The following is a 14,377-nucleotide window of genomic DNA, read 5'->3' as shown; positions in this document are numbered from 1 at the left end:
CGGCATCTCTGAATGGTTGACGCGGTGACGAGGCGAGCGAATTCAAGAAGGAAAATGGCGGGAAGGGCGAGACAATGCATGGAATTGGGGTAGTGGAGGAAATGTGGGAAAAATAAATTGTGGAGGGATGATTTTCCCTTGTCTCCCCAATACCGTTGGACCACCATCTTTTCAACTCCATCCCGCGCCTCGGCTCGCCTCCCTTGGGTTGGGTGTGGCTTAGGGGCGCCGGTCGATGAAAAAATGGAATGCGCCAGATGAAACGGGCTTTGAGGGGAGGGGCTGAGAAAGATTTTGCATTTGGCACCCACCAAAGCCATTTGGGTGGCCTTTGGGGGGACTGATGGCGATGCTCAACTAGATTAATTACTAACAGTTTAATTTTCTAAAATATATTCCTAATGATAATGTAAACAAAACACATTAGTTGTTTTGCCTCCCATGTGAGTAGATGGAGTTAAATTTCTTGCTTCAGTATAACGGTGTCCCGGGAAGGGTGGCATCCATATTATTTTTGTGTCACCTTCCTTCGGTAGCCCTTGTTCCCATGCCCATGAACACACATGTCATTCATGATCACCCTCTTATGTGCATTCTAATCATGGCTATGGACATGGGACCACATTGCATCCTTGTTGGAATACCATTATTTCATGTACGGCCGATGGAAACCCTAGCTTCCCCCATAACCACAGCTTCTCTAAATCTATTCCTCGGTCAGAGTGGCATTCATGCCTATAATTCCATGTGCACTACAAATTGTTGGCATGCATGCAACTTTGAGAGCCATAGCTTAATGAGAGTTTTCCAACGCCACCGAAACTGGCCATATCGAAAACCATATGCGAAAGATAGGGCACACAATGCAACTTTTGGCGGGAAACATGAATTTGGGCTTGCATGGACCATGCAGAGAGTACGTGTTTTGCGGCCTATGCATAAAATAAGCGGGAAACCAACCGTGAAAAAAAAAGGTCTTAGAGAACTGCCATGATGGGAACAATGTCCTGAAACTTAGGGTGTCGGATCTAGCGTGACACACTGTTGGGAGAAGAGCAATGCCATGCAAGCCTAGATGGATGGATAGGGGTGTCGGCTGTGAGGCAACAATGCCAATTGGGGGTGGGGGAGGCGGAGGCAGTTAGGATGGTGGAGACGGACATGTCACAACAACGAAGAAGATCCGCTGGCAGCTAGGGATGCATTTAGGCCGATGAAGGGGGGTAGGATGTGACGGTGGAAGTAGGTATTTGACCGCGGGATAAATCATAGTGGAGGTGGGTGGGTTGCGGCAATGAAAAGTAAAGGCCATCAAAACTAAAGCTACACGACACCATTATACGCCCTAGTTTTCCTTGATCTTCCTTGACCGCAGTGGCATTTCATGCTATAATTACATGAGTGCTATAAGTCATTGGTACGCTTATAGACTCATATTGCATGCACCCTTAGAATATCTAGCTTTCTGAGAGCTTTCAAACACCGCCGAAATTGCTCTACTAGGAGTCAGTATGCAAAATTTAGGGCGCGCGGGTGGGCTGGTGCAACTTTTGGCGGGAAAGTTAGATTTTGGCATGCATCACCCATGCAGGAAGTACATGTGTTGTATGCCATGCTGAGGACTGCGAGAAACCAAGCCAAAACGAAAATTGGTCTCGAAGAATAAAAACATCCCAATGTTTTGGCGGGAAAACACAGTTTCCCAAAGTTTGGTAGGGAGGGCAAACGAGGCTGGAGGGTGTACACTCATATTGCATGCACTTTTGAATCTTCTCTTTCCGAGAGCTATCCAACCCTACCAGAGCTAGCTGTATTAGAGTTCATATGCAAAAGTTAGGGCATGCGGGTGAACAATGCAACTTTTGGCTGGAAAAATACCATTTGGCATGCATGGACCTTGCAGAGCGTAAATGTGGCCCATGCATAAAACATATGGGAAACCAACCCAACGAAAATATTGGTCCAAGAGAAATGATGTGATGGGAACGGTGTCCCGAAAGTTGGGGGTAAGCAACGGGAGAACGAACAAAGTACGGTACGTAGATCCCGATGGTTTGGGGGAGGGGGGACAACACGAAACATGCGACTCAATTAGACTAGATTGGCCATTGACTCTTGGGTGGCAACAAAAATGGATGCGGAGTTGTTGAAGACGGAGAGGACATGAGTCGGGTCTCTCGAAGCCGATGGTGCATATGCTCCTAGATTCCGGGACATTGTCGATGATGTTGACGCAAAGACAATGGCGTGGTTGTTGTAGTCCATCCTTACGGTGGGCCAAGGAGGTGTTGAGCTCGACCGCCTAGTGCGCCCTCCTCCCCGCCTCCCCCGATGCTGCCTCTCCGGTCACTCGCGCCTCATCGCGCAACACTGCCGCCGATGTGGCTGCCCTCACTTGCCTCGCCGGGGACAATTCCTCGTTCCGACGGGCAAGGCCTCTTGCGACGGACATGTGGTATGTTGTTTGCACCTGCCAATGGTCCTCGTCCTCATCCTCCTCCTGATCCTTGCCTAGGAGGCCCCAAGCCATAGCTAAGGCCGCTGCCTCCAACACACAGTCCCCCTCCTCCTCTGCATCATTGGCGGCGTGGTAGGCCTTATAGCGCACCGTCTTCTCCGATGCCTCGTTCGTTGCGGCGGCATCGACCGATGCTGCCTCTGTCACTGCTGCCGCCGCCTTCCTAGTCGTCGCCGTGGTGCTTCGATGCTCTTGAACAATGATGTTGGCGGCATTCCGCACCTCCGACCCAAAGAGCGCCATGGCGGCCTCGTGGTGTTCGGCACGAATGGGGCCTCGTGGTGTTCGGCACGAATGGCCACCGCGGCAGCCTCCTTGGCCACCGCTTGCTCCGCCTGTTCAATACATACTGAGCCCGCCGCCTCGACCACCTCCATGAGCGCTTGATGTGCCACGTCGCCTTCGTTTTTGAAGTCGGACACCTTGTCCTCCGCATGTACGCGGGCCATATCCATGACCATGATCTCGACCTCAGTTAGCGATATTTTCGGCGAGGCATGTGTTTTGGCGTCGATTAGGTGTGGTGGTCGTTGCCGCGCTTGTGGGTGTTCTTATATCCGGCGTCTTTGGTGGGAAATGGTCGCCGGGCGCGCGGATTTTTCCGGCCGTGGTGGGAACAGGAAACGAGCGCAGGCGGGAACCAACCGTAAGCGCGGGAATCATCAACGGCGTGCGTGGGAAGCCGGTGACGACCATTAGCGTCCCATCACCATTAGAGGTAGAGCGTCATCGCTCACAGCGGGCTGGGGATGTGGCACTTTAGGTCGGGCCGCTGTTTGCACCACCCAACCAAATGGATAGCCACCCCCAAACTGTCCGTGAGCCGACCCAAACGGATAGGAAAAAACCGTTTGGGTCGCCGATTTGGATTGGCCCGCTAGAGATGGCCTTAGCACGTTGTGTGTGGTGGTAGGCCAGAGTATCAATGTATGATTCATGCATGGTTAGTACGGGCGAGAAACCAATCCTATATAACAAAATAGTCTCGAAGAATAACAACATTCCAAAGTTTGGGTGGAAAACCAACTTTTCCTCATCTACAGTTTTGGAATACCATTACTTTATATTCTCTGGACTACTCTCTCATTATCTAGACCCACCATTCGAACTCCGAATCAAGTGATTCTTGTTGCGTTTAAAACTTCATCAAATACGTATATGATTAAAATATGAGAAGAAATAAAGAGAAGAGCTTTGAAAATGACGAGAGGGAGACGAGGAAGTATGGCATCCATATTATTTTTCTGTCAACTTCCTCCGGTATCCTGTATTCCTATGTTCGTGAACACGCGTGGCGTTCTTGGCTCTATTATTTCCATGATCATCATATTTTCTGCATTGTGATTCCATGTTGGGTACCTATTATTTCATGTGCCCCAACATACATAGAAATAACAACGTGTGCCTTGGCAAATGACATGATAATTAACAGGATGGCATGCCAAAGTGATAGGAAAGATACCATTGGGAATGCATGGACCATGCGGGAACCAACCGTGACGAAAGATTGGTCTCAGAGAATTGACATGATGGGAACCGTGTCCCCAAATTTGGGCGGAAAAACACCTGGGCAAAGATTTTGGTGGGAAAGCAGCTGGAGCGGGAGTAGAGCGACACAGACGCTTAAACTTTTGGGCGGGGCAATGCCAGACATCTCTCTCCGCCCATATAAAGCCTCGCAGTTTCCAAAACACCCGATCTCGGTAAAACAATCATAACTTTTGCGTAGAGTCCGATTGTGACCAATTTTATATCCATCGGTATCTAAACAAAAAGTAACATAACAAATTTTCCAGCTTTGGCCATGCTACCGATTTTAAAATGGTCAAATTTGGCTTGCAAAATTGAGTAACTAGCAAGGTAGCTCACTAGTAGAAGTCATTGTTATGTCGGTACGATGTGACGCTAAACTCAGCTTGTGCTCCTTGCTAGAAAAGCAGCGTAAGCTCGATGGATATAGATGATTAGTACTCCCTCCGGATCGGTTTAACATGCGTTGCACCCAGTTTAAGATAAAATTTGAGCATTAATTTGATCAACAAAATATAAACTTTATGTCTGCAAAATCTAGATTCATATTCGAAAAAGCTTTACAACGATATATTTTGTATAACGTATATATTTATTGACTAAAATAATGGTCAAATCAATTTTTTAAACTACGTGCATGCCCGATCGAGAGAAAGTACTTAGGGCATCTCCAACTGGCTGGCGCATTTTGGACGTCCGAAATGTCCGATTGTGTCCGTTTGCATCGATCCGCGGACGCCATGCGGCCTAGGGCGACCGTTTGCGTCGGGAGTACCTCCAGCGGTGCAGACGCATTTTTTAGCGAAGACAGCGTCAAGCTCGTTAATGGCGTTTTACATCCCGTCGAGGACTGCCGCCGTCGATTAATTTTTCCCGCGCGGCGACGGTCGTTCCCGCGCGTGCCCAATACATTGGCAAGTTTCACCGGTGTTTCGCGCGCGTGGGAAACGACCTGCGCGGCAACGCCGTTTCCCGCCTCGCCGTGGCTATATATGGTGGACACCGGTGGGGGTGACAGGCACACCTCAAGCTATAGCATCCATCCATGGCCGACCACAACCTTAGTTGGGAACATGTTGTTCAGATGTGCCGCCACCTCCACCCGGAGGAGGACGAGGAGGTAGTCGCCGCCGGCATTCAGGCCGAGCAGCTAGATCTGGAGGCGGCAGAGGTTGCGGAGGCGGCAGAGCGCGCGAAAGGGCGCCTCGCGGCGACCAGGGCGGAGATCGCCAACACCATGGCCGACCTCGCCGGCGCCAGGGCGGAGCCCGCGGAGGCGTGGGCGGCGATGGCGGCCCCTCTGGCGGCCCCACCAGCGGACGCCGTCATCCACGACATCGCGGACGACGACCCCCCCCCCCCCCCCGTGCTCGGCCGCTTCGAGTGCGTTGGCGACCAGTTCGTTCTGGTCGCGTCCTTCGAGACCCTTGCCGGGGATGCCTTGCGCCGTCAGGCTTGGTTGGCGGTGGAGGAAGCCCACAGCTATGCGATCGCCATGGCTCGGGGGTACATGTGCTCCGGCCTGGACTCGCTCCAGCGGAGGGGCCCTTCTCCCGCGCGGGTCGAGCAGGAGAATCGGGAGCTGGCGGGCGCTCGCCGCCAGGGACGAAGCGGTGGCGGAGGCGGCTAGGGACAGGGCCCGCTTCCACGCCCAGCTGGCGGGGTTGTAGGCGGAGGCCCAGATGGCGGCGGCGGTCCAGGCGGCCGCGGCGGAGGCGGAGGCCAGCTCTATGGCCAGGACAGTCCTGTGGGACTCCTCTCTAGTTGAGGCCCTCGAACACCGCAGACGCCAGGACGAGATGTCCGTTCGCCACCGTGCGCGGCGCGCGGAGTGCGTGAAGCGCTCCCGCTTCGACAACGGCGCCGGCTCTTCCGGCGGCCAGTAGTAGGCCGCGCGACTGCGAGTAACCGAGGCCGGTGTAGGCCGCGCGACGGCGAGTAGGTACGCCCGTTGTAGTTTTAGGTTAACTCGACTAACCATCTCTGTAAAGATGGTCCTTTTAGCCAATCAATAGTAATGAAAAAATATTTTGCTTAACTAGTCACTACCGACCGGGCCCGGATGCACCCAACACGAACACTTTGCGCGACCGCGGAGCGTCCGCGGAGACTCAAACCTGATGCATATTTGGGCCAGGTTTGCGTTGCCGCAGACGGCCCGATCACTTTGCGTCGCTCCACTAGAAGCCCCAGACGCATTTTCGGTAACGGTCGCTCAGCGTCCGTTTGCGTCGCCCCGTTGGAGATGCCCTTATGACCAATTCTAACCAACACAAGCACTAATTGCTGCTTGGAAAATAACCTTTTGTCATAGTAGTTATATTTAAATATTTATGAAACTGCATTTACATTTGAGATGAAATTATTTTGAAATGAGTTAAAGTTATCGCGGTGTCGATAAGTTTCTTGAAGCCGAAACTCGAAAACCCTGCAACACAACGACACGTCAATAGATGATTATGGCCTATTCTTGCCTTCGACTGATGCAATGAAAAAAAAATCTAGTAGAAAAGAGAATAAAACATGTGAGTGTCCGAGAGCGGACGAGTTGCATGCTCCCGAGCTGGTTCACACTCGGAATCATGAAGGTGTATGTGTGGCTGAGGTTGATCCTAGTGCAATTAATGAAACAATATTTCTAGTGAGAGAAAATGACTATGCATTGCAATACAAGTGTAGGATGTATAAGAATTTTGTATGAAATTTAATGAGTCTTGTTGGCTAGTGGTAGCGCATTAAATTTCACCAGTTGGTTGATCTGATTAATTCAGATATGTACCAGCCGGGAGAATTCTTTCGTTGACACATCATGTGCCCCATTTTTACGGCATGAGCCAGTGATTATGAAATCCTAATTAAGGACTAGCTCATCATGTACGGGTAACATTAAGCCATCAACCGAAATCTAATTGGGCACACGGCTGCATACGAACTTGTTGTGTAAAAGCGTATTTTAAAATGTTAGAAAATCCTAAAATTTGCATGTATATACGGCGAGATATTCTATGTTCGCACAATATTTTCGGAAAAAAGGAATATTTTTTGTGTCGGTGCAAACAGCCTGAGGTTGGGTGGTTAGGAGAGTGGTTGTACCCGCGTCGGCACTTTTTGATCCGTAAACAAGAATTCAGTAACTTAAACTAATGTTTTACGGTTTGCATGTAAGTTGAGAGGGGATATTTTTGGATGAAACTTCACAGATGCACAAGACACAACACAATGTATGTCTAGAATTTTAGTTTGCATTTTTTGGAAACTTGGAAGTGTCACAACAAAAAATGGGGTGCGGGCGCAACTAGTTGCAAATGAGAGTTTCCCGTGTTGGACCATTTTCTATAAATTAAACGCGTAGCTTAAGTAGTTGGCACAGTGCCTGTTTCCAGCCCAAAAGAGACTGCGTGTAGGTTTGCACATACGATTCTGGGATGGTTGGCGGGACTAGACTCTGTATTTGCCCAGTGAATTGAGAGACCTATACAAACCAAATACACGCTGGGGTCAAAGAAATGGATGGCTTGATGCGGTAATGATAACCGGAGCAACCCAGCCCGGGCAGACTTCGGAGTTTCTCGTGAGTGTCCCCACTACTATAAACGGGAGTTTCATGGTTCTTCGCACCGAAAAATAATCGCATCCTCCTAGCTACCTGAACATGATCAACCAAATTTTGACATATGAGTAGTAGGATGTAAAATCCACGGTGTTTTGTTTTTATATAAACGCCTTCGTTAGTTGCACTTGACCGGCCGCACAACCTTGCACCGGGATATCACAATAATTAATGTTTTGTGCCGAGATATACCTTTAGGAAATAATAATAAAGGTGGACTTTGAGGAGACAAAAATAGTCAACATATACATGGTTTTGAAGTTTTGTTTGTGAAATGTATTAAGTTCATTAATTAAGTGCATCGTTTCACAGTAGTGATTTGCGTTGAAATGCAAATGGTCGTGAATTAACTTTAGGCTCGGAATAACTGAATATGGTCAATTTTTGCATTAGTGGTGTTTGATATCGTAGTAAAATTTCTCTTACTCTAAGTTTGCTCTCCATGAAGATTTTAGAATAGAGAAACAACGTCGCTAGAGGAAATGAGAAGAAATGGTTTTCTGAGATCCCACGCTGCGGAAGAGGCACCTCCAAGAATTTGTGACCCCATGGCGCTGTACTATCCATATACCTGACCCATGCATGGTTACAGAATCTAGCATGAGCGGGAGCTTTCCAAAAATTATTTGGGTTGGCGCGAGCGGGATCTTTGGGCGAAACTTTTGGAGCTTTCCAAAAATTATTTGGGTTGGCGCGCGAGACAAAAAATCCTATGCCGAAAATATTCGGGTTGGCGCGCGAGCCCAAGTTTCGGTCAAAACTTTGGGAGTCAAAACATCGCCTCCTTTCCTTTCTCCCTCCGTCCGTCCCCACGCCGGCGCCGCCTCCTCCCGGACGACCTCGCCGGCCACGCCGCCCTTCTCCTCTACCACACCACCTTCCCTGCTCCCCCAGACCCGCGCCGCCTCGTGCCTCCGCGAAACCCAAGCGGAGCGGCTGCTGATCCGGCGTCCAAGACCACCGCCCGACGCTGGCCCTCGCCGGCCGCCGCCGCCGTCCAGGGGCAATGAGAGGCCCTCGACCGGCTGGAGATGCACCAGTCTCGGCCGGCCATGTCGACAAAGCAACACCACCAGCACATCGGCAGAGGATGAAGACGGCTGGATCTCCTTCACGGCGTCCGCGTCGAGCTTGCTGGCCACGGTAAGCTCTCGGCCCCCTCTCCTCTCCGCCACCAGTACCTTGACTTCGTCCTGCTCAAGCCCGCTACCATGCAGAAAATGAAGAGGAGGTCCCCCAACTCCTGTCCCGGCACATCCAAGGACAGGCCGCGCGCCGGAGCTGCTGCAGCTGGGCGTCTGGACAGCGACAAGGGCGCGCAAGGTGACGCCGTCCTGGACATGGCCGACCTGGAGGAGGAGCTGTCCCAGATCGATCCATACACCACGATGCCCGCCCACACACCTAAAGGTCATCATCTTCGAGTTCCTCGGTAAGTTACTCCTCCTTTTCCTCCTATGCTATTTCTTCCAAAAAAAAAAAAATGTGCTCTGCTCCAAGAACGTTTTGCTGCACTACTAATTCCATTTCCAAATTTTTGTTCTGATGTGTACTGCTCATTACATGGTGTGTAGAGGTCTGAAGAGGAGCTGGCTTGCTGGAAGGAGGATGTGCCCCAGTTCGATCTGAATTCAGAAACAATTCATCACCAACCAGCCCTAGGCAGAGGCAAACCATTCGACCCCTTGTGTCGTCCGTTTCGGCTCCGTCCGTGCCGTTGTAGTGGATGTCGGTCAATGGCACCTTTGGAGAAGGCTCTGGTTCGAAATCTGCCTTGTGCATGATGTGTGGTATGTCTTAACCACTTGATCTGTCCCTGCTTTGCTCTGTATGATGTGTAGCTAGATAGATCTGTATTTGTGCTATGTGATGACGAGCTAATTGAAATTTACCACACTTGGCCAGTCTTGTCTCGCTGGAATGATGATTACTGTTTGGTAGTTGCTAAGCAAACCAAAGTTTGTTTGGTGCAAAAATGGCTTCGATTTTCTGCAGTCTGCACTTGCCATTAGCCGAGAATGTCAATATCATGTACCAGTAGCAGTTCAGTCCATCTATGCACATATCGGTCTTGCTTTCTCCTGCACACTCATATGCCTTGTGCAAAAAATGTGAACCACTCGATATGTCTTTAGAAAATTGATTGAGTGTTAGCTGAAGAATTCTGCACAGCTTGGGAATTATTATCTATCAGCTTTCATACTTTTCAGGTTTAGACTGTAATCAAGGGGAGTCTTGCTCTGAAGTTGGTAACCTCACAAGATTAGAGGGTCTTTAAAAAATCTGTTGTGTCATAAATAGTTTGAGGCTATACTTCACTTGACACATGCAAACTGGAACATTAGAATTCAGCTTCAGCTTTTAGCAAGAGTGCAGTACTAAATTCGACTTTCTAGTCCATAGTTTGAATGTCAAGTGTTGTCCCCTCGTGTCGGCTCCCTCAGTGGCGTTGTAGTGTCTGTGGGCCAGTAGCACCTTCGGAGAATGCTTTTGGTTCTAAATCAGCAGCTGTGTGTATGATTTATGGTATGGCTTTATCACTTGATTTGTCCCTGTTTTGCACTGTTTTGTTGTAGGCTATGTATGGTGCGTAGCTAGATATGTATGTATCTGTGCTACGTGATGATGAGCTATTTTAAATTTACCACACTTGGTCAGTCTTGTCTTGATGGAATGATGATTATTATTTGGTAGTTGCTAAGCAAACCAAGGTTTGTTTAGTGCAAAAATGGCTTTTGCTTTTCTGCAGTCTGCACTTGCTATTGGCCCAGAATGCCAATGACATGCAACGGTAGCTTCAGTCCATCTATGCATACATTGGTCTTGCTTTCTCCTGGACACTCATGGTCACCAATGTTAGACCTGCCCTTGTTCACCTGATATGTCTGTACCTACTATGTGCAGATGCAACATTATAGCTTGCTCCAAAAAAAATTATAACTCGTTGAATTTCGTCACTTCATCATCTATTTTGGGACAAATATTACATGCATTTGTTTGAAATGCAATGCATTGTCTTACTTGCCTTTCACCCAAAAAGTTTACCTTTTCGGAAACACTTTAAGGTGGCTATCATTTAAAGAATATAATATATCTAACATTCAGTTATGGTTTTATAACTTAAATGCTATTTCTTAGTTCTGACACTATTGGAACATATGTAGTGTTGATGTGTTGTTGAAAATTTCGAATTAATTGCTTACATGCGACTGATTTCTGACTCGATTTGGCAGGAAAGCTTTTGTGGCCAGTTGCACCATATGTCTGATGAGTTCTGCAGCGGCGCATGTGGCATCCTTGCTATTTACTTTGGCTTGAGAAGCAAAATAGGCGTCAGTTTTGTTTCATGAATTGTGGTCTGGATGTGCAAGTAAAGCAGGTCATGGTAACACTTCTCAGTTGTTGAAGAGGACATCCAGGTTAGCAGAGAAGCTGGCAGACCTGTAGCAGCAGAAGCCTGGTGCACCATTTTCACCTGTTGGAAGCTGGAAGAAGACTCATTTGTTGTAATTGTCAAACATCAGTGTCTGACCCAGAACTGAAACTTATTCGATTCAGTGCGTGTGTTTCTTATGCTAGCTGAGTTTGAGTCTTAAAATGCTTAGACATGCTAGCATGTGCATATTTGTTTGTGTGGCTGTCCCAGAAACAAGGTTGCTCATGCCAATTTGATGATTTTGCTGATTAGTTGGATTGACTATGTCTTGTATTTTCATAGCGGAGAAAACTCTCAGATTTTGGAAGACAAACATGAATTGGCATAGTGACCTACTGAACTAAGTTTGCTTTATTTTTTGATCATCTTTTGATGTACGTGGGCATGCCAAGTTTTTTACATGTTGAATGAAAATTGTAAACGCCTCTGATATCATTAATGATATGGTGAAAATCCTTGTTTTTCTAGCTATCCAGATTTCCACGTGGGTTAGCCTTTGGTCGGCTAGCCTTTGGTTCAGAGAATAACTCGTGATGTTTTGCTACAAGCATGGGTAGCGGTAATCCCTTTTCATTAGCTATCTAGTTTGGAAAATGAGCCAACATTTGGTTCAGATTTCAGAGCAGTGTACATGGGTAGTATTCACCTATTCGAACTGCTCTGCAAGTTCGTTTTTGATGGAGCTGGAGACCGGAGTCGACGAAGGAAATACCAGGTCGTCACCACCGGCAGCCTCCCCTGCCAGCGGCGGCGTGCCTCCCCCGCAGGCTAGACGCAGTCGAACGCTGCTGTACTTTGCGAGACATGAGATGGATGAGAGAGCCGATGTTTCAGAGAAAAGGCTAACAAGGAGAAAGTCCAGGAAAAACGCAGGGAAAAAGAAATCTTATCACACTTGTGAGAGACATGTAGAGTGAGGAGACTTTCATCTCTCCGAAAACGTAATGGCACCACTAGACTTGCCCGAGAGAGAGAGAGAGGAGAGACTCACCCCCACACCCACGCCAAAGACATATCTAGTGTTGTCGCGGCCCCGTCCGCCCTTTTGTTCCAACTTGCTTGAGAGAGAGGAGACTTTCCTTAGGTAGAGAGTCCCCTTCACCCCACCCCACCCCACGCTGAGGGAAAACTTGCTCGATAACCTTGGTTTCTTACTGAGGGAAAACTTGCTGTTGTACGCATCACACCTTCCTCTTGAGGTTCCCAACGGACGTGTGCTTTACCGTCACAAGCATTCACTTCAACTGCTCTCGGTCGGATCTCGTATGGTGCTAGTGCCGTCGTCGGAGGATCATCAGGTTGGAAGCCGCTTGCAGAAGATGTAAGCACTGTCATTTCCCTTGCATGGTTATTAGGTAATATAGGCATTGCAATACTGCTTTGTGTATTACTTGGTTGTCCTGAATGATCATGTCCATTTTAATTCTGCATATGATGTGTGCTTTAGGATTATCATGTGCCGCTTCAGTTTGGTTGCATAGCTCATCCAAGTAATCTGTGTGGTGTTGTTGGCATTAATCAAGTATGAATTCACTTAATTAATTTCAAGTGCTAATTATGATGCCACTATTTGGATGATTTATTCATCCCAGGCATGTATAATTTTTAGTTGTTGTGTTATGGACGAAACTGAGTATTTACTACACTATCAACTGAAGGTTTAGGGGTGGGGCAGTGTGTTGTTGTTATAGGGTGAAGTACTGGCATTTTTTAGAATATGCAGTGTGTTGTTAGTTACTGCCAGTTTATAATGATTTATGGATGTTTACATAATATCAGTGACATTGCATTTTTTATCACTGCATTTTTCTTTTTGCCCGTGTGTGTAGGATATGCATCTATTGGTCTATTTTTACACTCAACTAGTTCTCTCTACTATACTGATTGCCCTTGATGTCAAGTTCAATACATGATTCTAATCTTCCTTTGTGATATAGTGATGGTCGCAAGTTCAAGTCCTTGATGGGATTGCCTCAACGAATGAAGAAGTGCGCAATCAAGCAGATCAAGAGGTGATTATGATCTTCCTTTGTAATTTTGTTGTGCACTCTGTACTTTCAGTATGGTTCATGTGAAATATAACCTGATATCCATTCATAGTCTATACTGAAAACTAGACTGAAATGCTATATTATATAACATGTTCATTACGGCAAAACATGTGGTATTGTGCAAAAAAATCCATGTACTTCATTATATCTAGCTTGATGTACTTGTGAAAATAAATCTGTAGACTCAAAGCTTTCTTAATTATTGATTGAGTTCGGCATGTCCTGGTTCTTATGCTCTTGCAAATTTGATCCCTTCACATGAACATCATTAACCAGTACTACACCAAGTCATGGTCCTAGCTAGTCTTGCATGATATATTCACAAGATATAATTGTTACAATGATACTATACTACTCTAATCAGTAATATATTTCTATAGCAATAACTTCTCAAGTCATATGTACTTACTACTGCAATAAATCTTGTCTTCTGCGGTCATGGTCATAGGGTCTCCAAGTGCAGACGACATCATTAACCAGTGTTCATTTTCTGTGATGGATTTTGTGTTATTTTGATTTTCATTATGTAGCCACTTGCGTGTGATTATACTGTGCTTGTAAAATCAAATATACATTGCTGCTAGACATGTTTTGGAATCAGAACAATGTGAGGAGTTCGGGAGTATCACGTGGGAAATGTATGGGATGGAGCCCATGTGATTTTTTTAAAATCCTAAAAGTGTTACCGCTGGCGAACTGGGCCTATGTTCCAGGGTTAAGATGAGATACCCCTGGCGAATTGGTAAAACGCCGGTGGTAAACTGGGTTACCCCTGGCGGATTGGAAAACGCCGGCGGTAAATATTACCCCCGGCGGTATTCTGGGTTACCACCGGCGGTTTGCAATGAGCCGGCGGTAAGTCATTACCACCGGCGAGGTGATCGCCGACGAATTGCAAACCGCCGGGGATAGGCCATTTCAGTGCGCCGGCGGTAAGGTTTTCTGTACTAGTGTTGAGTGTTTCGTTATAACAATGTAGGAAGAATAGTTTGCTATTAATAAAGTCCCATGAATGGACTTTCTATAAATAAAATTGATTGGTCACAAATATCCTTAATGGGTTTTTAGGGTTTTCGTGCCGATTTTTGAAATTCCATTATTATTTAAGACTAAATAATAATATTTAATTTAATTTAATTACATCATTAAAACATTTTGCGACACACATGGCAATTTTTAATTAGTTCGCATTATTTAGGAAATGGTGAAAATGTTTATTTTGTTTCACAAAT

At 47.1% G+C, this 14,377-nt stretch overlaps 1 protein-coding gene across 1 annotated transcript; it reads left to right on the top strand.

Moving 5' to 3' along the window:
* Positions 1 to 8,240: 8,240 nt before the first annotated feature.
* On the top strand, positions 8,241 to 11,421 carry LOC127329849 (uncharacterized). Its single transcript, XM_051356273.2, has 4 exons — positions 8,241 to 8,801; positions 8,876 to 9,090; positions 9,233 to 9,448; positions 10,892 to 11,421. The coding sequence occupies exons 1-3, from the start codon at positions 8,241 to 8,243 to the stop codon at positions 9,285 to 9,287; spliced, it is 831 nt and encodes a 276-aa protein (XP_051212233.2). The 3' UTR covers positions 9,288 to 9,448; positions 10,892 to 11,421.
* Positions 11,422 to 14,377: the final 2,956 nt, after the last annotated feature.

This window comes from Lolium perenne, chromosome 1 (genome assembly GCF_019359855.2).
Source record: "Lolium perenne isolate Kyuss_39 chromosome 1, Kyuss_2.0, whole genome shotgun sequence".
NCBI classification, from domain to species: domain Eukaryota; kingdom Viridiplantae; phylum Streptophyta; class Magnoliopsida; order Poales; family Poaceae; genus Lolium; species Lolium perenne.
This window is presented reverse-complemented; position numbering and strand designations above follow the sequence as displayed.